General features: G+C 39.3%; 1 protein-coding gene, 1 long non-coding RNA gene and 1 pseudogene across 6 annotated transcripts in view; all 3 read right to left on the bottom strand.

Moving 5' to 3' along the window:
- Nucleotides 1-12,113, bottom strand: part of LOC139542249 (homeobox protein Hox-C10a-like) — an 88,301-nt gene extending 76,188 nt beyond the window's left edge. For 3 of the 5 annotated variants that reach the window (XM_071347450.1, XM_071347453.1, XM_071347455.1), the window contains exon 1: nt 7,895-8,890. Coding sequence is in view for 2 of the 5 variants with exons in the window: in XM_071347460.1 (XP_071203561.1) it covers nt 8,910-9,187; nt 11,304-12,051 (1,026 nt within the window). In the remaining 3 variants the exon portion in view is untranslated. Of the gene's footprint in view, nt 1-7,894; nt 9,188-11,303 lie in introns of those variants that run through there. The other 2 variants (XM_071347460.1, XM_071347459.1) reach the window with 1 other exon arrangement.
- Nucleotides 12,114-14,072: 1,959 nt separating this feature from the next.
- On the bottom strand, nt 14,073-20,235 carry LOC139542257 (uncharacterized). Its single transcript, XR_011668480.1, has 2 exons — nt 20,144-20,235; nt 14,073-14,898 (listed from the first exon to the last, which is right to left on the bottom strand). It is a non-coding gene; the product is annotated as an uncharacterized lncRNA (long non-coding RNA).
- Nucleotides 20,236-22,008: 1,773 nt separating this feature from the next.
- Nucleotides 22,009-25,277, bottom strand: LOC139542251 (homeobox protein Hox-C11a-like; annotated as a pseudogene).
- Nucleotides 25,278-26,173: the final 896 nt, after the last annotated feature.

Genomic DNA, 26,173 nt, shown 5'->3' with positions numbered 1-26,173 from the left:
TTTTTATATTACAATGAACCGCATGGATAATATTGGATAGTCTACGATATTGTGATTTAGGCCATGTAATATATGAACAAGAAAAAAGTTTGCACGGACTACAAATTGGCATTATGGGGATATGTTTTCCCAAAATTGAGTTCGTATGCTTTAGATGTAAGGAGGATGCTTGAAACTACTACGATGCTTGAGACTTTGCACACTACAGCGGTATATTCGGCAAGTGACCGGCCGTGCATGTTTTTATGTCCTTCAATAAATTTTTACGAGGACCATTTGATTGTTCATAAACTTGTCGTTAATAAAACTGCAGTCGAGTTCCTATCTTAACATAAAAACAACACTGTCCATGTGGGACAAGTCCCATCAAACTGGAACGCTGAGGACGGACAGCAACGACAGGGACTGGGGGACTATATGCTGCAGAGGAGAGGAGGTATTGGTTCAAGGAATAATCAGGCTAGAGATGAAGGCTTGAAGCAAGACGAATAAACGTTCTTCTTTGTACGACTAATATGATATTAGCTGATCTCTGATCCCAGCATAAGCCTTTTGTTGTCATTTATGCCTATAGAGCAGAAGTCTGTGTATATTCTGCGGCTAACAATAGCCTACAAAATGTGCATTTCAGAATGTGTACATCTCAGCCAGGCCTATCTGTATAACTCGCTATATAAGGCTGATTCAGATTTTTTGCAATTATTGACCCCACAAGCACATTTAACGACGATGGTTCGTCGAATGCATGCTATGGTAAGATCACATACGTTCATATTCAAAATATTACATTTGAGCTTTTATTGTCCAATACGAATTTAAGACAGAACGCTAATCCACAATGTTGTTGTCAGAAATAAAAATAGACATAGCCTATTATCTCAAATCGTATTATTGAATAGTTAAAGGTGGCATCTTCGACCGTGTCTTGTTTTGTAATTTAAGAGCTGGTAGTGTGATGTCTCGAAGTCATTGCGTTGGTGACCTAAAATATCAAGGGAGGTCATTCGTTTTCGCGTTAAATTGAATCATGGAATGGAAACTTAGACATATAAAATTGTGATTATTTATTTCATTTCTTTATCGAATTTCATTGCATTATTTGAACTTCCTGCAATGAAAACATGGCCTTGTACGGTAGTCTGTATAGCATCCTTAGCGTTTGAACAATGAAATGTAAACACCTAATAAGTCTGGAACTTGTAGCAGGTTTAAATTATAGTGATTGTGTAGTAAAAGATAACTATGGATGGTGGGGACGAAGGGCGTTGTTTGACTTGCAAAGTTGGGCAAAGGCATTTTAAGGTTGTGTTATAACTAATGTTTAATCAAAACTAAGATTAATCAAAACTGTTATCCATATATTATTATCAATACGATGCAACTGAATATCAAGACAGTCAAATAGAATCTATTTTGCTCAAATAAAATAGGATAAACCTTGTGCTCGCTAACGTTGGCTTTTTCCCAATAGATACGCAGTTACCATTCAGACCCAATGAGGGCACCAGCCTATGTTACCCCTAGGGGTTTCCCTTGATATTAAACCCATTAAATCCTAAATATAAATATTATAGACAACGTGATCTGTCATTAAAAGTTAGACACACATATATCTATCCGTAATACTGTATTTCAAACCAATGCGTAATACACGCTTTATAACCTTACCCATGCGGCAATATGGCGACTTTATAAGTGACCAGAAAAGTCAAAAAGGCAGGCCAGTAGGATGCAGAGAAACTATAGGGAACTATTCACAATAATATGAACAAACATATACACAGGTAGGAGCAGATCAGCATGTTTTATTACAGCAGGTCGGCACTGCAACGCGTTTTGACCAAACGTCTTCCTCATGTATAGCCTTTATTATGGTCAAAATATAGGAAAAAGGTATAGGCTATTGTTTAGTCCTTCACCATTTCATTGTTAGAAATTACATTAATGTACTTAATATATGCACTTATGTCTAAGACAGAGTAGCTTGAGTCTTGTTTAGTATTGTTTGCCCCACAGATATGAAATTCATCTACAAATATTACTATTGGTATTGCTGATTGAACGGAAATGCATTATTTATCAACAAATATGATTACATCAGGGGACAAATATCACTATTATGTCATTGTTGACTAATGTGTGCATGTTCAAAATCCTATTTGGTTATTATTCTGCTGTATTATTTGGATGTATTTATTGTGCTGTTGATTATTGATAATAAAAAAGAAAATATCACATTTATGTATCCTGGTTTCTCATATTAAGTTGTGGTTGGTTATTTACGTTTTTGCTCCTGACCGTGATTCCAAACCTCTGAACATTTCAATAGTATATTGGCGTGTAAGCCATATCACGAAAGCTATTGTTATGATACCAGTGTAGCCTATGTATTAGGTCGGCCTACTGATATAGTCTAACCTAACTCCTGATTAAAGACCCTCTAATGTTGATTCATTCAAATGATTACGTTTTTACTGTGCATTTTGCCACAATGCTTTTATTGTGAGTATGTTGTGCAACCCAGATACACTCTTCCGCACTTCACCATGAACCTTGATCATTGTCAGTCATTCATTTGATTATCATTTGATCTGCTTCTTAGGATTGGTAAATTGTTTAATTCAACCTGTGCACGGACGACAATCATAAGAGAGTCTAACGGATTTGACACATTTTCTGAAAATGTCTATCCTACTTTAGGGTGTGGGGTTATTCGTGTCTCTAACAACGTTATTCTATCACATTCCAGTCATTTTTATAATGTCTCTCGGTATTGGGATGCAATATAAGGAAATGCTCTAAAATGGTGCATTTACACACTGATAAAACTGCTGGTTTGATATTTGTCTCGCTAGAGCAATGGCAGAGGAATTCACTGACCAAACATGGTTATAAGGAGAGGACTGCAGGAGATGAAAGGGCGCACGCAGACTGTCACTGTAGACAACAATGGCGTCCAAAGATTCTCTCCTCTCAGTGGAGGGGTCAGACTGCAATATATTGTTAGCAGTCAGATTAAATTCTTCATTCAGAAAGGCTACAAGAGCTGAGTATTAGAAATGCAGATTTTTTTGCACATGCATGTTTCAGCCAATCAATATCTTGTCCGAAGATAATGTTTAACATGTATGCCCAAAACATACTAGCTATACTACATAATAAAGATCGTAAGTTCATGATATAGTTTCAAATAAATACCAAGGGAAATAGCAAAAAAGTAGATTTCAGAAATGTTAGTGGAAGACTCGCTGTAGGCCTAAGATTGAGTACTGATGTATGAATGTTTATCCAAATAATCAGAAGCCATACGTAGCAGAAGCATGTTTATTTGAAATCTAATTCGATATACTCCTAAATAATTCGTCAGGTTTTAAACGTCTTATGTAAGATTATATGGATCAAGGTCATTATTGGAAACTATGGTGCAAATGTGTGGAGCTAAAATAATATACAAATCCGGAGAATAGTAAACGTGCAAGCTAGAATTGTAATATTAAATAATAATATTTACATTCAGCATGTCAATTCTAGATAGATGGACGTTTTACCTTAAAATTGCATTCTCCTCGCATAACAATTAACCATTATTCCCGAGCGAATTATGCAAATATCGCATTACAAACTAGTGATCAGTGAGTTCCTACTACAGCAGGTCGGTGCACTCCTACTACATGAAGGAACATCAAGTGAATACTTGTTTTGATATATGATGCATATACGAACAAGGGATATTTTTTCTGTTGTACAGTCCAAACCTAATTTGAATCGTCAAATTAATTAGCCTATACAGTCCAGGTTAAAATCTTACCATCAAAACCAAGGTGCAAATTTGGAAACTATTCAGCAAACAATATATTGTTATTCTGCTAAATAACAGAAACGCAAATCTTTCAACAACAAAAAAACGCTGGTAGGTAGCTATCTATATGGTTCAGGCAACAGCTAATTTAGGCAAATTACGGATGAGGTAGGCCTATGAGCTCCCCAAAAGCTTCATAGCACTATAATCGTTAAGTCCATCATATGATCCGTCGTTAGTTTAAGAGCTTTTACTGAAACCGTTTATATGACTAAAGGTTTATAAAGCGTTACAGCGCAGCACTTCAATCATTAATTAACGAGAAACCCAGACCACTTGTAGAACAGCCAAGTGCTTCGTTGGGCAAATTTCCCTCTCTGTGTCACATAAAAATAGACAAAATACAACAAAAATAAATAAATAACAAACGAATACATTCTGAAGAGAGGTATGTATAGGCTACTGGTTGCTTATGGGTCTAGATAGCTTATTTTTAAATGCATTTTAAAGACAAGCATTGTGGAGTTCATTATTATAGATTTTTGTGATGTTCGATATATTATGAATATAATTTTTTCTGAAGTAATCAAATGTGCCTGCTTGTAGTTTATGGAAGGGGTTTCTATTCATGCATATTCAAATGAAACACCTATTTTGACACTGCCATGCCCGTAGAGGGGTTATCATGAATTTGAACGTAATATACAGGCAGCTTGGTGGCTGTAAATGATATATTTAATATTACAGTACACCTACTGTAATATAAATACGGTATCAAATCAAGTACTGTGTAATGACACACAGTACAATACCCTATAATGTACTGTATTATACCTTAAAAAAGTAAATGCTTCCATAATCTGAATGAATAAATCAATGAATGGATGAAATTAATTGAAATTCACAGTATTTTACTGTAATTACAAGCGATTGGTGTAAGCAGGTTGGCTGACCATTTAAGGTTTAACACTAGCTCCCTCTCCAATCTGTCCTTTATACATTTAAAATAATGGGGCACTACATCCACATTGAAGTTAAATTGCTACCGCATTCTCAATCAGGGGTTTAACAAATACAGCTAGCATCTTACAAGGCCCGCCTCAAAATATGTTAATGATCCAGAAACAACAATACCATGCACCCACTAGTGGTCAACACGTTTTTTGCGCTGCAACGATATGATATGGTCCTGTATTCTGTGGGCTAGAATTACAGTACCAGATGAAATACAGCAATTTTCCCACAATGCACCGTCATTTAGAGTATGCCGCAGTAAAATGTTTTTTTGTTTGTTTTGTTACTGTTGATAATACAAATGACAGTTTTTGTTACAGTGTAGGCCTAATTGTGTATTATAGTGTATTAACTCCTCATAACGCTGATGCTATGCGACAATTCAGAAAATGAACAACTGCCAACGGTACAACTTATAGGTTATGCACGGACACACACACGCAAAGACTAGTATACTTGCCACTGTGCTGCACCATTTATGTTTACATACTGTTTTACCCATTTCTTATGTATATCCTGTATTCTAGTCAAGACTCATCCTATATAGCTACTGCTGTATACACCTTTTCTATTCATATAGTGTATCTATATATATCCCGGACTCTGACATTGCTCGTTCTGATATTTCTTCATTTCTTTCTTTACATTTTGGGGGGATTTGTGTGTGTTGCTTTCTATTGTTATGTATTACTGCGCTGTTGGAGCTAGAAACTATCCTTTTGCTGCACCTGGGATAATATCTGCAAAATATGTGTACTCGACCAATAACATTTGATTTGATTGTTGTGTCATAATATAGGCCCTCTGCAAATGCTCGCATCCGGTATCAGATACCTCCGGGCACGCCTATTTAGATATAGCAGTAATCATGCACACATTTTGTTTCACCATGACACAGCTATCAGCGCTAGCCAGGGATGGAACATGGGTGTAGTCTATGCGCGGTCTCGCGACACAGTTTCTTGATGAACCAGCCTTATTTATATTTGCCTGCATTATACATATACTTAAACACCCGGATGGTGGTGACAATGACTTCGCCTTTATGAAGATAATAAAGCAGCTCAGTTTACACTGCAGACATACAGATACTGGACTGTGAAGCCTTGCGTTAAAGTGACAAATTCATCCAATAGCTTAGCCATTCCCTTCTTTTCTTCTTCCGCGCCCCACCTCTTTTAAGATGGTCAAATGCGTTGTTCAAATGCAATTCTTCACTTTATGACAACATACTATTTGCAATGGCAATTCCTATTAGATAATACGATAAATTATAACCTGTCTACAAAAGAGGCAAAATTAGCCAAGTAATGTGAACCTTTATTAAAAATACCTGGTTACGTGTTCGTGCGTAATTGCTGTGCGTAATTGTGCACTAGTACGAATTCGCACAGTCTCAGTGTGCAAGCAATGAGTGTTTCCTCTGGGTGTCAATTCGAGTGCTGTAAATTATTTGTCAGTGGTGCATTCCAGAGCGAGACATCTTTTCACTGAACTGAATGAAAATGACTTTGGATTCCAGACTGTCTCTGTTACATGCACTGACTGTTGTGAGAAGGGGGTTGATATAACAACAAGGCAAAATGGCGAGTAAATATCAACACATGCTCTCCAATGGAAGAGAGGGGACTTTGACTGTGCCACATTAAAAAACGTTCTTGACCAAACGTGAAAGAATTGTGTTGTGTACTATAAATACAACAAATAGTTGATTTTCCTCGGCCACGTCTTGTCATTTGGGCCATGTGGACCTTGGTTAACCTAGTTTCATGGTTCAGATCGTTATCATTTGAGAAAGTTAAGGAAACGGAAACAATCAAAAGTGTCATCTGAAATATAATTTGACGATGGAGCCATTTCCGCTTGATCCGAAGAGGTTGCAAATGCATTATAGGTCAACAAAACTAGAGGGATATTCAAAGGTCCGTTCAGTGAGCCCAATCGCACACGTGCCACAATCAGAGAAATACTGGTCTGTGTTCAACTTCAATACAGAAGAGGGTTGAATAGCCTACACGACGACAACATACCTTATTTCCACATTTTATATCGACTTTAAGGCCAATAACACTACACATTTGAGGGGAAATAAAAAAACACATTCAATTAATATTTGGCAATGTTGCTAACCGGTCTACAGCTCGATTCACTCTTCATATGTGAAGGATATGCTCGTCATATGATGAACAAAATGAAAACCAAACAAAAGCATCATCAGGGAAACCTAAGAAGAAACCAGTAACAAAATGAAAAGGCAACGAAAGAGGTCTAACGTCTACCCCATGTTGTTTACAACCCATTCTCTCTATGAGAATCTAAAGTACGTTTTACAGCCCGTCACAAACACGAGAGCCGGAGAGAAAAAGTCTCCGTCCCGGCTATTACAGCTCCAGTTCATTTACAATGCCATTTGCGAGGACTTCAGTCAGAGTCTAGGGTGTAATTGAACGGAAAGTGTCGCCCTTGATGAAGACGAACTGACGTAATCAAGGCAGTTTCTTGTTGCGGAGCCAGGAAGCGAATCCCAACAACATGAAACTACCTAAACCACGCTTCAGCTGCGCAAGATGGGGTGTTCCATCGGGAAGGGAGACAAACAAACAGCAAAACACTCAAAGCCAGGTAAGGATTTTATTGTCTGTCAACCATAACATAGCTATTACCAGCATAATGAAACAAATAGGAATCGTTCATCCGAATGTATTATATCATTGTCACTGTCATCCTAAATAGGCTAATTGTGTACAACATTGAGAATCGACAGCAAATTAGGACATTGAATTAGCTTACTGTTAAACCGCAGAATAATAACAAATCGTGTCTGAAAATGCCCAACTAATAAAGGGGAAACTATTTAGACATACTATACATAATCGATATCAACACAGCAATAACAAAACCAATGTCTGGTTCAAAATGCTCAAAATGTTCCCAAAAGAAGAACGTCAAATCAATTGGTTTAATCAGACAACCCATCCCATCTCGCATGCTCGAGAGCGCTGTCAAACAAGCTCCACTGGCAGACCAACCGGCAGACAGGCGTGACATCTCAAAAATCACAGCTGAGTTAATAATACGTACCTATTTGTGTCCTACCTTGAATTTCCCCGGAGACACTCTGTCGTGGTGGTCCTTATTTATTCAAGCTGTCTTTGAGGTTTCTGTTATTGTTGTTTATCATCCATCCCTTTCGTTTCTTGACGAGATAACAGTCCTGTATCGTCAAATAAGTAGGCGGCAGGCTACATAGCAGAGCGAGCCCGTCGAGCGCGTTGGTGAATCCAGTACATAGCAGACACTCTCCACTGTGTAGACTAGCCTAGCCCTCTCCTCCACACACGTTTAAACGATGCATCTTTACTGCAGCAGCCAGCTAGCACATTATATTTGCAGATCATAAAATCCACCCCGAGCTCATGCTTCTACCACGAGACGGTCCTGACATAATAATTTTATGACCTTGACTTACTGTGGTCACCTGGATAACATTTAAACCAATCTCTTCTATTAAAACGGCCATGATCTTCCCACTCTCATATGCAGCCTCTCTCTCTCTTTCCCTCTGTCTTTTCATTTCTCAGAGTGCTAACATGATAATAAGGGGAAGGACAAGCTATATGTTATATATTTCATTTCAAATCCCCTCCTTTATTCTATTGGACCGGTTTTCCTTTAGGAATCGTCAACGGGTCTTATATGACGCAAGCAACAATGTGCATGCAAACAGTGAGAATAGCCTATCATAGCCTACATAGCAAAAGCAACTAAACTAAAGACAACAAGATGAAGCAACGGAATGAGGGAACATTCCAAAACAAACAAAGTCTGCTTTCATTCCAGCAGTTCCAGCAGTTCTATGTTGCTTCATATGGCAGGGCAACCGGCACCTCTATTCAATGTTCATGTGTTGAAAGGCAAATTCAACTGCTGACCCGAAACCAAGTCCCTCCTTGATAAAGTAATGTACTCTTGGGCATCGTTGAAATATTGTCCTTGTATGAAGGCACACTTTGTGTGTGTGTGTGTGTGTGTGTATGTGTGTGTGTGTGTGTGTGTGTTTGGGTGTATATGGAATGGTTTTATAGATAATATAATTTTAAGTGAAGTTGTGGACTGCCATATGATCCCGTCCACGACATTCCTTATTGAGTTTCTTGAGTTTCATCCTTCGGTTCTGGAACCAGATCTTGACCTGTCTATCGGTCAGATCGATACTCTTACTGATCTCCAGGCGGCGCTCGCGAGACAGGTACATGTTATATAAGAATTCCTTTTCCAGCTCGAGCGTCTGATGCTTTGTGTACGGGCATCTCTTCTTCCGTCCACTTTTGGCTTTTAACCAGTTTCCTGGAGCATTTTCCAGTGTAAAATCATCTGTAGACATAAAACATGGAAAAGGTGAGCATACTGAAGGACTACTTCCATGTTCAAGACAGTCTATATCAGGCCTTTTGCGTTCCAATTGGTCTGCGTCAGGTCTGCCGCACCGCAATGTCTGGACTGTCTTTGACAATCTTTATTTCGAATGCACATTCAAGTTCTTGATCTTGAATCAAATGTCCACGCGCTCTATAAATACATGGGTTCAAAAATCATCTATTTTTGTCGACTTTCTTCGATCGCTTTGAACGAAGATGCAACAAAAAAAAGACTTGATGAATGATGGAGCATAATGTATAGGCCTATTCGTTTGGCAGCAATTCTACATCCGACCCACTTGTATTACTGTCCTATAGCCCTAAACACAGCCATTATAGCCTTGTTGTGGTTTGAGGCTAACCTACATATAAACTGGAGAGAGATTTGAAATAGCTGCATAGCCCGTACTTGATTACGTATATTCAAGGGTACACGGATAACATGCATGGTTACTTCCCAGCTTCGATTTTCTTAGGCGTAAATATTTCCAACATTTTGAAACGATTGATGTGTGTGTTGAGCAGAATATAATAGTGTCATCTCTCGATTATTGGTGGTTTTATTTTCTTCCCAAAGGCTGGCCAAATGTGAAATGTTAGGTGGCTACATTGTGGCGGTTGAAAGTAGTATTTTGTGTGGCGCATACAAATATAGCTCTACCCCAAAATATGTAGCAGAGACTGGACTGACTAACGGTTTTATAAGACAAACGAGGGATAGTTTAACATTTTGCAGCAGCATAAATAAAACATTTCTTTCATGCACGTTGGCCCAACTAGAAATTCATTTTTGGCAAACTTGAACTCTACGAAACTGAATTCCATAGCGTTAGCTAATACAAATACACAACGTAACCAATCAATGTATTATTAGTAGTATTAATAATAATAACAAGAATAATATTCATAACAATATCACGTTGATGATTCGTTAATAATACCTTTACCTTTCCTTTTAATCATTTTGGATACACACAACATTGTCCGGGGGAAAAACTGTGGGTTATCCACGCGTTATCCTATATTACAAGAAAAATAAAAAGGGAATATATTAACTAGCATGACGTTTAAGCTAGCTAAACCCCATTGTTATTATAAGAAAATGTATTTTATATGCAAGATGATTATCATATAAATAAAACAAGATATAATAGTTTAAAATTCAAGGAAAGACAATTTCGTGGACGCTATTTCAGACTGCGTCTATCGTACACTATTTGACCAAATAAGCAGTCATTATCGAAATGAAGACGTGATGTATAGCCTAAGCTGTATTCTGCTTTATGTAACGTAGGATACAGCCTAACGTATATATTTACACCATTATGGTGAGTCAAATTAAGTTGTTGCAAATGGTTAGGCCTTCTTTCTACATTTTAAATGTCCCATGTAGTGTCTGTGTGTGTGTATTCGTCTGGTCAATCTGTTTGATCTGCACGCGCGTTATGCGTTATGAGCGTGTGTGAACGTGTTTACTTCAATGATAACGGCCCATCTCACATTCTCACTTTAATAGAAAGGTGATAAATGCCGTCGCCACAGTAACCCCAGCTAGGCTAGACCATTAAATGCTTGTTCAGAATGTCTCCAAATGTTCTGGATGGAACCAAAAAGGATTATATTGCTTGCTTCATATATGACACCCCTTAAGGTTCTGTACAGAACCCTCTTGTAGGGTGCTTTGATCAGAGCCCCAGGGGTTCTTCTTCGCTGAATCAAAATTGGTTCCATATAGAATCCTTGGGTTCGATATAGGGTTCTATATGGAACCAATTACGGTTCTATATAGAACCTTAAGGGGTGCCATATATGAAACAAGCATAAAACCATTTTTTATCCAGAACCTTTTTTTCTAAGAGTGTACAGTAGATATAGCATACACAATTGCAGAATGTCAAAACGCCCACTGAAGCTTAGCTCATGCATGCAGAGGAGACCATTTTTAGTACACCATTTTTTAAATTGCCACATTGTATCTCACAACTGTTTTATGGTACGTTTTTAAGTATGTGTGTGTGTGTGTGAGAGAGAGAGAGAGAGACAGGAGAGAAGAGGGGGGCTTTTTGGGTTACCTTTCAATTCGCTGTCGGAGTTATCAGAACAACTGTCAGTCTTTGCACTTTCCTCTTTCATGCTCTTTCCCTGTTTGTCCTCTTCGTTGCGCATTTCCTCGCTGACTGTCTCCTGGGTAGATTTGCTCATTTTAACCGTTGATTCTCTGGGTGATTCAACAGATGTCGTCACCTGGTCCAAAGAAGCAAAGCCTGCCCCGACCTGCTCTTTTCGCTGTCCCCTGCTCCCTCTGGGGTATACCTGTTTCTCTCCTCCATAACATTCGGACGCCGCCGAGACAGCGATTTGGTCGGTCTGGCTGCTACTATTGTTCCCAAGCCGGATGTAAGTAGCCGACTCTGTAGTGTCCTTATTAGCCCTGCTGCTACTGTCACCCTGATACAGACAACAGAACGCCTCCTCTTTGACGTTATCGGTTGGAAACGAACACGGTTGTAAACTGGACTGGGCAACAGGTTGCTCGTCCCTGTTAGTTTTGGAAGCCGAGGTCCATGTGCCCAGTTGGGATGACAGGTAAGGCGCATCTTGGTAGGAGCCGAGAGGGTGGCTGCTCAGAGGAACCTCGTCTTTTTTCGATCCAACTACTCCAAAATGTCTCATCATTGAGCATCCATACTCGGATGCAGCCGGGTGGATGTACATTCCAGGGTTGCTGTTGGAGTAGCCTTCGCATCTATAGGAAGATGATCCTCCCATCAAAGAATCCATGAGGAAAAGACCGGCAGCCATATTATCCTGGCATGACATTATTTGTATTGTTGTTTTTCCCCCCCGTTTCTGTTCCTGTAGTAAAGGTTTTCTGGATGAGAATAAGGACAGTTGGAAGCTGACATATTTTGGGGGCCAAAAATATCAGCAACATAATTATGGATTCTTGGAGCTCCATGTCATGTGATTTTCAGACCAATAGCGGTGTGGAAGTGGCCTTGAGGCGCCAGGCTGGGGTGACGTCACCGTGGTCAAGTTGGTAAGCAAGGGGGCTTTTAGACGGTGCAAGGGCGCTCTCTAGCGGAGAGCTTTGTGTAAAGACAGCCATGGGAGGAGTGAACAAAGGGGTAGATAAATATTTTACAATCACTTACTTGGGTAAAACCGAAATGAAATCTAGTTTAAAAAAAAATCATTGTTAAGACAGGCTAACATTAAAACAAGACAGAGAAAATAGTTCGCTGAATATGATTATTTATTGGAACTCGCTAGATGCCACTTCTAGGTATTCGTCAATAGATTCAGGAATAAACCAATGGTCGCATAGAGTATATCAGCACCACTCTCGGTTAGGCCTACGTTTGTTTGGCAAACTGTTTTTCATAAGAGGTAAAACTTTAGACTATTAGACCAACCGACAGGCCTCTGTCAAATCACTGTAGCTGTTGTGGCACCCGCAGTTGCATAAGAACATTGGCTTGACTAAAATCTATTTAAAAGGTTAACCAGTTTGAGTATGCCAAAGTGTGTTTTACTTCAATTATTTGTTTTTCAAGAGCGTTTTACGCATTTTATGTATATTCTAGTAACACAGCATATAGTTTATTTGATATGTTTTACTGTATAAAGGCCTGTAGGCTACTACTCAGTGTTTTGTTTTTAAGTTCAACCAGTGTTGATGTGAGCAGATCGTTTCAGGATATATATATATATTAGACCTAGTTACAAAAAACAATCACCAAAAGTTAGAAGATTAAATTGAATAGGGTTTCTAAGATGCGTCTACAATTGATCATGGGCTTATACAGAATGGTTGGTGGAAAACATACCTTTCTCTTTACGTTCAAAATTATAAGAAGGACTAGGCTATTATAGTTCGGGTCCTTTTTCCCCATTCCAACTGGTGGGTATTAGGCTATTTCATTCATATCAATGCAGGCGTGACTTCAACTTGAGGGAGAAAAATATACACGGGCCTACGCCTCTTGTAAGTTGTTATTGAAGATACAATTATTCCCAATTTTCTGACAAATATCGAGTGTAATTCAATGTAGATAATTCCATGTCATTAACAAATTAAGCAGACATTTCTGTGTGCGTTTTTACATTTCTTACTAATTGAAGCATTGACTAAGAATTTTTTTAAACCCTTGCAAAAATATATTTTGTTATAGTTTCCCCATGACAATAACGTTCTAGCGTGTAAGTCGTTACATAATGATAATCTTGTTTTCCAGCAAGGACAGTAGTTCACATTTTCTGAGATTGATAGTCCAAAAAACCAGAACATTTATTTTTTCAATTCATATTTTTTGCATGCCTATTCGCATCTTGTTTTGAGGTTAAAATATAAGAGCCACGAGTCAAAAAAAGGGTTTAACATGTTGCTACATTATTGTGTTTCCATATTTTGAGTCAACACCACAATATCAAAAGATGCGCATAGTTTTTCCTGCCGAAGTCCTATGAAAATGCCTATCAATAAGGTGTAGTATTTTTCTACTCGAATATTTATGTGGCCAACACGTTTGATATTACAATTACTAAGGTAATACAAGTACATCTACAAACAGTAGTCTACCAGGTTTAGCAACTAGGGCCTAGTGCCAAAACGAAGCAGGGCCCCTCATGGCGCGTGTTGTTATTTCTGTGTGTTGGCTATGCTGCTTTAGAATCAAAGGGGCAATCCAGCCTCTTTATTTATACAATTTCACCACGAGACATGACAAATCATTATTCTCAGTCTTGCACGACTTGTAGGTCTATTTCAAACGGAGGCAAAAATGTACGAGTGGTTACTAGCTCACTTGAATTTGGACAGAAAAGGACACATTTCCATGAACTTTGAGGTTGTTTATTAAATGCCCAGTGGAGTCAAAAACGTGATTCTGTGTTTTACATATATTTTCACACTATGAGGTTGAAATAATACTGTGAAGTTGTGAAAATCATGCGCTCTAAAAAAAAATGCTGTAACCCAGCACTGGGTCACTATAGCACTGGGTTATTTTGACCCAGCACTGTTGGGTTATGTGAATGACCCAACACGTTGGGGTTACTTGATTTAGCCCCCAAAAATATTTTGACCCAGCAGTGGGTTATTTCTTACTTTATTTCTAGGTTCTTTTTCTACCTTATCTCTATTACAGAATCAGCTCATTTTCTAAAAGTATGAATACTTCTAACAATAATTCTTAAAATGACATAGGGCTAGTCATGACAAATTGTAGATAGAATACAACATCTTTATTCTCAGCTATTAATTTCAGCTACAAAATGAAGTCATGCAAAAGATAAACAACAAATAAGGAACACACAAATAAGCAAACATTTTAGAAGCACAATCCATCATTTGAAAATCACAGCAGCCCTACCAATTTAAGGTGAGGAATGGGGCTGAAGAAAAGTAACAACTTTACCCTCTACTCCCCCAACCCCTACCAGGTATACATTTTCAAGTTTATTCTTTGTAAAACAACAACAACGAAACATAATGTCTTCTGATCCAGAACCTGCCCATTCATGATGGTGAATGCCAGGGAGTAGAGGCGATTGTCCCCGAGACTCAGAACAAAGGGTTCAGGTCACTTGTTCATTTGGTCGCCTGGTGAAGATATTCAGTCATATTGGTTCCAACCGGGAGATTGGCCATGTCTTCTGTAGTATCTGGGGAACAAAGACATAACAAGGTTTTAGGGGACAGTCAAAATGGTTATAAAGGTGGAGGAACATTTCATTTCAATGTGTAGCTAGCTACCTGCACTGGGTACACTGATGGTGGGAGAAGCACTCTCAGGGTCTTTAGTAGCCTATCGGTTGGACAAAGACCTACCAACGTTTAAGTGGAGAGTCAAAATGGATAGACTAAACTTCGATGAACAATTAAGACACTTTTCATTTCAATATGTAGCTAGCTAGGTATAGCTAGCTAAAATAACTGTGTGCATCCACACTGACACCAGCAAGCTAACTCGTAGAAAGCCTAACTGAACCACCATAAAAGCAAGACTTGTAAGCTTGCCAACTAGCTACCAACCATGTAAAATTAACTCAGAAACAGGGAATAGGCCTAGCTAAGTAAAATATATAGCTAGCTGTTCTAGCTAGCCAAACAGAGTGAGAAACCTAGTTTAAGATGGCTAACTACCTGGCGTGGAACAATGCACCACACAGTAGGCCTACAGAAGACAAACGTTCTACAGGCACTGACATAGCTAGCCGAACTTAAACAAAAAACCTTACATTTGCTACCACACAGAGTACAGGAAAATAGCTTGTTAGCAGGCTCGGGCTAGCATGCAAGGAGGTTGTTTGCTAGCTAACATTATCTAAAAATGTCAATGACTGAGATAATACAGAATGTAATTATGATAGCTAGGTCTATTTATCCTGAATGGATAACTACAAACGTTAGCTTTTTACTAACATTTTTCGGTCAGCCACAACGGCTTGCCCCTTTTGTCCATAGAAAAGTAATTCCCCTAAGTGCCAGCTGGAACAGTAGACTTGTTACAGATGCAACAGTCCTCATTCACAAGCTTGCCGGATCACTTTATCTTCTGGTTTTGGTGGAAGAATTTAACCCACTCACTGGGTCATCTCAAAAACCCAACCTCAATAACCCAGTATCAACAACCCAACGTTGCTCTTATTAAAGAAAAGAACCCAGCTAAGTGACCAGATGCCTTCAACCCAGCAAATGGGTCATCCAAACAATCCAGCATTTTTAGAGTGTGACATGCCTTATAAGTGTAAGAGCTGTTTGAAAATACAGCTGGAAATTTCTGCCTGTTTTGGTGGGATGGAGTTTCGGCCTGCCTGGTGACATCACCAGGCGGTAATTAGTCAATAAACCAATAAGAAAGAGAGTTGCAAACCTCCTTGCCAATAGATAGTTTTCAGTTTTCCCCTCCCAACTCATACCACTCCCAGACAGTTGTAACAAAATTCTCACTTGAGAAATTGCTCTTTGATAGAAGCTATTTTTGTTCATTTTTGACAATTTGAATTGAAAACAATCACAGGTACTTTCACATTCTGTTCCTTGAGTCGAATTCAAACAATATCAGAGCAATTTGAGTTGCGTACACTCTTAGAAAAAAAGGTTCTGGATAGAACCAAAATTGGTTATATTCCTTGCTTCGTATATGGCACCTCTAAAGGTTCTATATATAACCATTTTGTAGGGTTCTTTGACCAGAACCCCCGGGGTTCTTCTTCACTGAACCAAAATCGGGTTCTATATGGAACCAATTTTGGTTCTACACTGAGTGTACAAAACATTAAGAACACCTGCTCTTTCCATGACATAGACTGACCAGGTGAATACAGATGAAACTATGAGAGACCCTTTGATTCATTTCTGAGCAAATAACTAATAGTCTAGCTAATAGCCTAAGAGCAATTCATTGAAATGATTAATGTTGATGCGTATTGAATGGTGTGAGGTCAAGGCCATTTTCACTTAAAATATTGCATTTTTGCTAAATGCTGTAGCTTATTTCAAGTAGGTACATTAGGCTACATTGGCTGTGGAGAATGCAGTGATTTCTCTTCCAACCACTAAAAGCAAGGGTAATGTAATGACTGTTTTGATTGGTTTCCTCGCCTGTCCATCATTTCATTCTCTTGTTAGAAATATAATCCAGTCTTTCATTCTAAAGCTAATCAATCAATTTGAGGACACATTTCGTAAACCTATACCTACCTATTCATTATGTCTCAGAATATGTTAACATTATCTGACAAACGCTTGCTCAAGTTAGTTTTTTGTGGGTTGATTTCGTTCTGAACATCACCCACACATATGCAACCTACTACAGAGCAATATTAAATGTGTAGAGTAATTTCAGTGCGGAGACTTGATAGGTTAATTGTACCAAACATGGATGCAATAAAAGGGATATAATGTTTAGTATTTGACCATTTCTATTATGAAATGTATTCCTGTTTTCAGACTGACAAACATGGAAGTTGTAATCCTCCATTGTAGTTTTATGTTGCTCAGTTGGTAGAGCATGGCGTTTGCAACTACCTATACTTACAAAAATTGCTTTCGCGTTTGGTAAATGTCATTTATTATATTATGGAACCTGGGGTATGGCATTCAATTATATTTTATAAAATGAAAAAGTCTTCTCCAATGTGTTTTGTGATAGAGAGATACAGTTAAATGCTGCAGTAACGATACCTTTAGAAGGCTATTAAGTTGGACAATGAAACCAGCATCCTGAAATCGAGATCTTCAAATAATGTGTATGCTAATAACCATGTCATAACCTTGAGTCAAAATGCAGACTGCGTGTGTGCGCACATTATCTTTCTCTATCTCTCTCTCTGTGTGTGTGTGTGTGTGTGTGTGTGTGTGTGTGTGTGTGTGTGTGTGTGTGTGTGTGTGTGTGTGTGTGTGTGTGTGTGTGTGTGTGTGTGTGTGTGTGTGTGTGTGTGTGTGTGTGTGTTTGTGTTCGCCCGCTTACGAATGGTTGGTAGTATCTAAATTTAAATAAGGAGTAATTGTGGAATTGACCTATATTGAAGACACAACCCATTACACCATTCCCGGAGACACAGATACCTTTAACGGGTCATTCGTGGTTTCAATAGATAAGTTATAACCCGTTATAACCTAACTCGTGTTCAACATGGGTCATTGCATATCATAATAATGGGAACAGTAGGCCGACTTCAAGTACAATTTCTCACAAAATAGTAATTGGTCAATAAACAATGTCTTTGTTCAGTTTACCTCCATTTAAAAGGCGATAAGCCCAATAATAACACGTGATCTGAATAATTATCATGATCTAAATATTGTTTACTACATGTGAATCACCATACCTGTGTATTTGCCCTTGTTTGTAATGGGAGGGCTATGTGTGTTTGGGGGGGCTGATGTGTGTCGATTGGTGTGCCTATTATGTGTATTTGTCAGTGAAATAAACGGGAACATTTGTTCAACAACGATTAATGCCTAGGTGTGAATGTTCTTTAGTGTATTTTGTTCTTTTGGATGCTCTTTTGTGCACATATTGATGTTTTACGCGCGCGCATAGGAAAGGTTCTATTTGCTCATGGGTAAAATAAAATATTCCTCAAGTCCTTTCCATTCGTTTTATTGCCTAAATAGCTGTTGATTTGTGTTTAGTGTGAAATAAGCACAGACACATGTATGCTTTACCTCTTTAAACTGTATTCAGTCTACTATATAGTCGCTCTGGATAAGAGCGTTTGCTAAATGACTTAAATGTAAATGTAAATGTCTATACCGTTTTTTGCTTCAAATCGAATATATTTACAATCATGCGGAGTAGCGAAAACATAGACTAGATACACATTACGCGAATGCCGCCCATCCCCTTGTCATGTTGCGTTTACGGAGACGGAGGGAAGCCTAAACTAGTTTGTCTAGTGCAGGCCACCATGAAATAGCTTCCCAATTTGATGTAACGAGGTTGAGCTCCTTGCAAGCAGATGTCCACCCCCTGTGCAAGTGGGAATTTACGGCTGAGGCATGTAGCGTCTTAAAGACAAATATAAATCAGAGAAGTGGTAATCTGAAAGCACACATAGGTATTAAATTGGTGACGACCACACAAAGGACCACAGGTTAGTTTCTTCGAAGTATATCGACAGCTTTCATTACATCTAGGGTAAGCCACTTGTACAATGCGCATACATTGGAAATCATTATGGAAAGAACTCATTGCAAAACAAAGCTTAAGTTGCCATTTCTATCCAAATTAGTGCTGGCCTTATTTCATTTTTGATATGATGTATTTCTGATTGCAACCACCCTTTCATTTGTTTATGCCGGAGGAGAAGTACTCGTTATCCCCCTTCACTTAAAAACTCACTGCAGAATTATTCTCAAGAACGAGGCCTATAGTAACAGGCTAATCTCTATTTAAAATGAACTTGGTAGCGCGGTCTTGAGCGTTCAAATTCTGATCCTTTTACCAAACACGACGTGTATATAATAATGTACCGTGGAAAACAACAGCATCATACATAAAGTAACCATCAAGACAAGGCTCCTGGGTAATGTAGATGTAGGTCGGTGTGATCAAGGGGTTAAGCACAAACGTCATTTCAAGCAATACATCTTGAATTACAATGACGCGTAATTTAGACACTTTTTCAATGTGTCCTTCACAACATCCCAACTAAAAACATGCTAGGACAAAATACAGGAATGCTCAAAACATGGACGAAATGAAATTAGCCCTCAGTACTCACCAAACACACAAACCATAACAATAACATCAAGTTAGAACATATACATGGAGTCAAAAATGCATAGGCCTACATAATAATTATTTGAGCGCTGCCGTACTATCAATTCAAATAAGCGTCAGCTACATTTCTTAACACATTGAAACGGTTAAACAACGATCTCGTTATGCTTTGTGTTAGTTCCTTTTCAACCTTAATGAATCGCCATGCATCGGCTATCACGAAATGTTATTCTTCAGGCCGTCCGATTGCATTCGCCTGTGACACCCGCCATTTTCCTTCCCAACAGCCAAGTGCGCAATGGGATCAGCTCGACTGAACCAACCGCCGGCTGCATTGTATCCTCTCTCATCTCTCGGGATAAATGAAGACTACCATATTACAACTATAACACAACCAAAACTAAATAAAATATAATTCAATCTCGAACACCATATCTACACTGTAGTGACATATGAATAAAATCATCCAGCAAAAGACGAACATGATGATTCCATGCATTGTCCTATCATTTTATAAAGCCTATTGAAGGAAAGGAAACAAAACATTGCCCTCCTATTGTGCGATCAACACAACCCGGGGTGAATCCTGGCCCCCTGTGGTTGATAGGCAGGAGTTTGAGGAGACTCGAGCCACAGAGAATGGTCAAGATGTATGGCAGAGATATCCAACAAATTACCTACGTCATCGTCCCAGGGCCAAGGTTGGTGGGTGTGACAAGAAAAGTATTCCAGCCTTGATCTCTGCCTGCGAGCATCTCCCTCCTCCTCCTCCCCCCTGTCACAACTACCACCCCCCTCTTCCGCATTCAGCTTTAGTCTGAAGGGATTGTAGTGAGTAGCAGGGAATAAACACACACACACACACACAAATAGAGAGAGAATCGAATAGAACATAACAGAATATAATATAATTCTGCATCCTTCTTAAAGAAGAATTTAACCCAAAGGCATTATCTACATTCATTTCCACAAGAAACTGTGAAAATATAAGTACATGTTAAAGCTCATGCCAACATGTTATAAAACGTATCATGCGTGAAAACGTATACATTTTACTGGGATAATAAAGTGTATTTACTGGGCGTACTAAAGCTGGCAAAGTTACCTGCTGTAGTTTAATGGGAGGGGTCAAAGTTGGACTCTCTACACATTCCTTTTTCTGTTCCCACTCACTCCCATTGGTCGATTCCTCTCCTGCACACATTTCCGGGCAAAAGGGGCTCCTTGATTCCACTTTATTGCAGCGGGTTAAAGGTGAAGGCCTTGACATTATTGAAGTTCAAAGACTACTTTTAATTATAAATTGTAGTTAATACACACACGTGCAATATTCCATGCACATATGCTCTGTGTGCACGCGGGCGCACGCACGTAGGCTACCCACACACTCATACACACTCGGTAAAATCTGTCCAACAGACACACCCCAGTAATGTCCTGTATATTTATAGATGTGCACACACACCTACCACCTGGCCAATGTAGTCAACCATTAGTAAAGACATAGTTTGGGTAATGTCAATGGATAACTTGACTGACCTAGACTTCCACGATCTAATTTTTGGGGTCCGTTTTTCTCAGAAATGTCTGAGGTACGAAGTAGTGGTGAAGGCTGAAAGGCTAAAGGATGTGTGGTGTGTGTGTGTGTGTGTGTGTGTGTGTGTGTGTGTGTGCGCGCGCGCGCGTGTGCGTGCGTGTGCTTGTGTGTTGTGCAGTTGGAGGGGGATTGACGTTGTGCACAGCACCGACCCGAGTTCACGTTGAACAGTCTAGTTGCTGAGTTTTTTGTTTGGACAGCCAGTCTTACTTGTTTACTATTTACTTCGGAAGTGAACGCCATTCCCTCCGAACAGACGGTGCAATTGAGAGAGAAAAAATAGCCATTTAGTGCCTCTGTCTTTATGACACTGTCTGCACTGCAAGAGTGGCGATTCCATTTAGTGGGCACTAAAGGAGGATCCCGTTCCTCTTTCTTTCTCTGTGATTCTGAGGTGTAGCCTAGTTTCTGTGCTGTCGTTTCCGTGTACTTCTGTGTGTGCTTGCAAAAGCTCAAATATGCACTCCTAGAGTTATATCCACTAAGCTTGTAAGCGTTGTATAAATGTACCGCTCAACAGCCCACACACACTCCCTTAACAATGTTTTCGTCTGAAAATGTGTTTGCGTAAAAGGTAAGGCCTGTTCCTACATTAAAATAGTGTGGCTTAAAACTAAGTTGGCATTGGATGCAATTACTATCCATAAATACCCAACTAATAACGCACGACTCGCAATCTCTCCACATGCTTCGAACTTAGTTTTCTCAAAACATTAGCACAAACATCTAGGCTACCAACCCCACTCAAATCCCTTGAAAATAACCATCAGATAGACCGAACAATGGTCCAAAAGAAAATCGAAGGCAAAAATGCAGTCGGATTATTTTGCCAATACTTTTTTAATCATTGCCTACCACTCAATCAATCGGCTTGAAAACGACATTCACAGAGGCATAACCATGGTCAATAATAACATCTATGACAAAAATCCACCAGTCTGTTAGTTTTGTCTATACGCCTGTTTATTTCATAGGTATCTTTAGATTAATGATACACAGGCCCAACGCCATATTTTCCTCCTCTTTCATAAAGAAGCACCAAGCGTAAAGCAAATAATTTAAAGGATTGTTAACATTAAAGCTTTTAAAGTACACAGCTTGGGCGGTGTAAAGAAAATAGCAGCAGGGAAAAGGGGGAGCGAAATTAAAAACAAAATCATATTTACAATCACGAATGCACATAGTTGCATAGTCTGTACAAGGAAAACATTACTACAGATTGTACACGTCACAGTTCTCGGTGGCAAAATTGACACCTGTAAATGTATTACTTTGTGTTGAATATTCTGGTCGAAAACAGAATCATGGTAGGCTACAAATACGTCGACCAGAGGAAAGGGAAAGTTCAAATGTCCAATATAGGCCTATCATGGCTTCCGAATTGCGTTGTAACATTTAATACTATTCAACAAATAATAATTGTGAAATGCACAATTGAATAAACACAATTAAGATTCGTGGTAAATACACGGAAAACTATATGAACTCGACAGCAGCATATAAATGATTATTCTATATAATCACCTGTATATATATGAACTAGAAAGTATCCTGCGAATGAAGGCTACAGGAAAATGGTGCCTTATTACGCATACATACAGCAACCCCAAATGTTAGAAATTGAAATAACCTCATCTTAACATTGCTGCTGATCTGTCTTTTTGAAGTAACTTGAAATGTGTTTATTACTGGTGATAAGAATTCACTGAGAAAAGTGTGTCATTGACCTTTGACTATAATCATTATGCTTTTACACTCCACATGCTCACAATAGGGGGTTTCCAGAAAAGTATTGCAAACGATCTCTGCTTAATTTCTTTTCTTTCATTCTTCGATTCTGAAACCAGATTTTAACCTGTCGGTCGGTGAGGTTCAGCATCCGGGAAAGCTGCATCCGTTTCTCTTTGTTGATGTAAACGTTAAAGAAGAACTCCCGCTCCAATTCTCGGATCTGAAATTTGGAGTATGGACACCTCTTCTTCCTTGTGCGAGGTGTACCTGGGGCAATCAATCAGAAAGGACATGATCAGTGAAAGTTCAATGGGATTGTTTGCCATTAACGCACAGATATTCACATGAAGTTAAAGTAGCCGCTCACACATATTCACATCAACACAAAGTATATAGCCTCTCTGTGTGAATAAACTATTCAGGAATTTCGAGAAGCATCAATTTGATTATAACAATTCTGTCAACATTCAATACTGCACGTAACACATCAGACACATCCGCCATAAAGACTGTTACATTATCACAAGCGCTTGAGGAGCAAATCGTATCAATTTACAGCCTCCAAGTATGTGTTTGTCTCTTACAAATATACAACAACAAAATGTATACGGCTACAGTTTGCGTTACATTCCCATGGACCTTAGCTATCAATTTCCACACTCCTTCGTGGCTGTGTGAAATGCATATGTTTATATTCGATGTGAATCCTCTCGTAAAAGCTAAAATGTCTTTCGGATCTGAGACACACTACATCACAGTGGTGGTCAAAACCTCATGAAAAAGATCAAGTACAACGACACAAAACATCTCTGCGGTTATTTCCTGATTGGGATACATTTGGCTACACAAAAAGACGCCAGTGGGCCTGTGTGTGTGAGTTAGAGATTGTGTGTGTGTGTGTGTGTATCAATCACTGCAGATTCAGGCATACATATCCCAGGGCTAACCGAATGGAAATGTGTCTCCCTTGGACAGAATGTGTTTGGTTCAATACTGAAGTGCAATGCTTGAATCCAGATGGACACAAACTCAGACTGGAGTCTCTACGACTGATTTCACTTGTATCCTTTTTTCTTTCGTTGCAAGGAAACCACCACAACACAATGCTGTTGCTATCTTCGACATTTGCCCAGATAAATATAGATAGATGGATACTTATGGAGCCTGCCTCTAAGTGTACAAGGCTAATAATCACACAGCATGTCCTTTAGTGTTATAGTTTGCGTGCAAGCTGCTAAAATAAAATTCACAGGACGCCAAAAGCAATGTTCTGCCCAATTGGTTTTTACTCACGACAGCCCAACGCGAAAATCCCTTAAAATGCCCAATGCAAGTTCATGATCAAAGTTAGCATTTGTCACAATAGCGCGCTCTTAAAATTTCACAGACTCCACGATAGAAGCGTCTGTGTATAACATCCTTTTTTTTCAAAGCGCTTTCCCATCGTAAAAAGTCTTCTCATTGGAAGAAAGAGCTTTGTAGGTTATAATAAAATCCTTTGAATGCTTATAAAACTCCACATAAAATCTGACCGACAAAACACCGGGCTAGTCCCTTTCCCCATTTACAGCTTCGGTACCTACTCGAGTGGCTGTTCTTGCTGGCGCTGCGGTCCTTGGTGGCTGAAGAAGAACACGAGCCCGAATTTGTATGTTCCTCCTCATCCTCTGTGTCCTTGTCTTGGTCTGGGACGCCCGGTAGAGCCGCTGGCTGCTGGAACTTTGTTTCCAGCTTTCTAGCCTCGCTCTTTTGTAAACAAGTATCTGCTGACTGATTGTCCGTGCCGCAGTATGCGGTCTCAAAAAAGCGGTCGAAACCTTGAGGGAGGACGCTGTTTTTCCCCACTCCGGGGTAGAACCCTGTGGAGGGATGGTTGGAGCTGGGATGGTGGTTATGGTGGCTGTACACATTCTCGTTCGTTTTCATAAGCATTTCTGTCATGGTGGATTGCGGAAGACAGTCCCTGTGCACCAGATCCTCTCCAGAGTAGCATGATGCATAATTGCTTCTATGGTGCCATTTACTAGAAGGGTCCAATCCATAGGAAACTTCCCGTACCGGCTGCACTTGAGACAGATTTGTGGAATATGGGTAGGTTATCTGCCGCGACGAGGCCCGTGGAAGAAACGAAGAGACGGCAGAAAATTCGGGGACGTAGTAGGTGCAGCTGGGGAGGTAGATGTTAGAGGCGCAGCCCGTTCTGTCCCCAAACTCGGATGTCCGGTCTTTGCGCGTCTGGGAGCAGAAGTTTCCCAGATTCACCGAGTTAAACATCTTTCCCCCGTACTCCGTACGATAGATAGATGTTTTGGATTCGAGCTGTAGAAGTGGGAAATTTAGGAAGGCGAGATGACGCGCAATCCGTCTAAGTCGCCCGGAGACACGTGATCGAAAGTAGATATTGTCATATATCAACGTGGAACACTTGGATGTGTAGGAGTGGTTCACTTAGGAAAGATCTAGGAGGTTCAAACTATTCATTTTCAAAACACCGCAGGAGCAGTAAGAAAACCAGTAACAGATTCCCGTTTGTTTACATAGGTTATGGCAATTATGAAGATAATTTTTAGGAGGCTATTTATGTATGGGTGTGGGCTAGGCTAGCACAGGTTTAGTATTTGATATAGCAGACTAAACATGCTTTTGAATTCTACAGGTAAGACTTCACTATTAGGCCTACTATGATTATGATTATTAGTATTATTATAACTACCACTATAGTATAGCTACTACATTAATACATTAGCATATTGTACAGTAGCCTATACTGGAATACAGCAGAATATAGACACTTTACTCTCACACATTGTAATGTATGACTAACCACTACCAGCCTTACTGACAAAGTGAACCGAGATCACTGCGAGGTTAAGGCAAATCTATGCTTTATAATGAGACCAAGATTTCAAGACCACACTCGAAGCGCTGCTCTTTTGAAAAGTGTGTTTTCACTCTCATACAGTCTAGCAGGCTTTATGATATGTCTAGGTAGTCTAAATGTCCATCGTGAATCAATGACTAGATGTTTTCTTGCTTGAGATATTACAATTTTGAAACCTGGGCATTTTACATCTAAACCACTGTAATAGCCTATATTTACATTTTGAAACAGCCATCAACAGACTAACATTTCCCTATAATGAAAACCCCCACGAAAAGTAACTATTCAAAAGAAGCATTTTTGAATACATAGGCTATTTGGCTACATTCCCGTGTTTCAAGGACATTTTTCTATTTAAGTTTTATCTCGGATTTTATTTGATCAAGGCATGGCCTTAACGGAAGCCTACATGTTCTGGCTATAGTTTCAACATCAATGTGAAGTAAATGAAAATGAACAAGGATGCAGAGCATAACGTTTAGGGTAGCCTACTCCATT

The sequence above is a fragment of the Salvelinus alpinus genome, chromosome 17 (assembly GCF_045679555.1).
Source record: "Salvelinus alpinus chromosome 17, SLU_Salpinus.1, whole genome shotgun sequence".
Taxonomy (NCBI): domain Eukaryota; kingdom Metazoa; phylum Chordata; class Actinopteri; order Salmoniformes; family Salmonidae; genus Salvelinus; species Salvelinus alpinus.
Note: the sequence above shows the minus strand (reverse complement) of the source record. Positions and strands in the feature narration are given on the sequence as shown.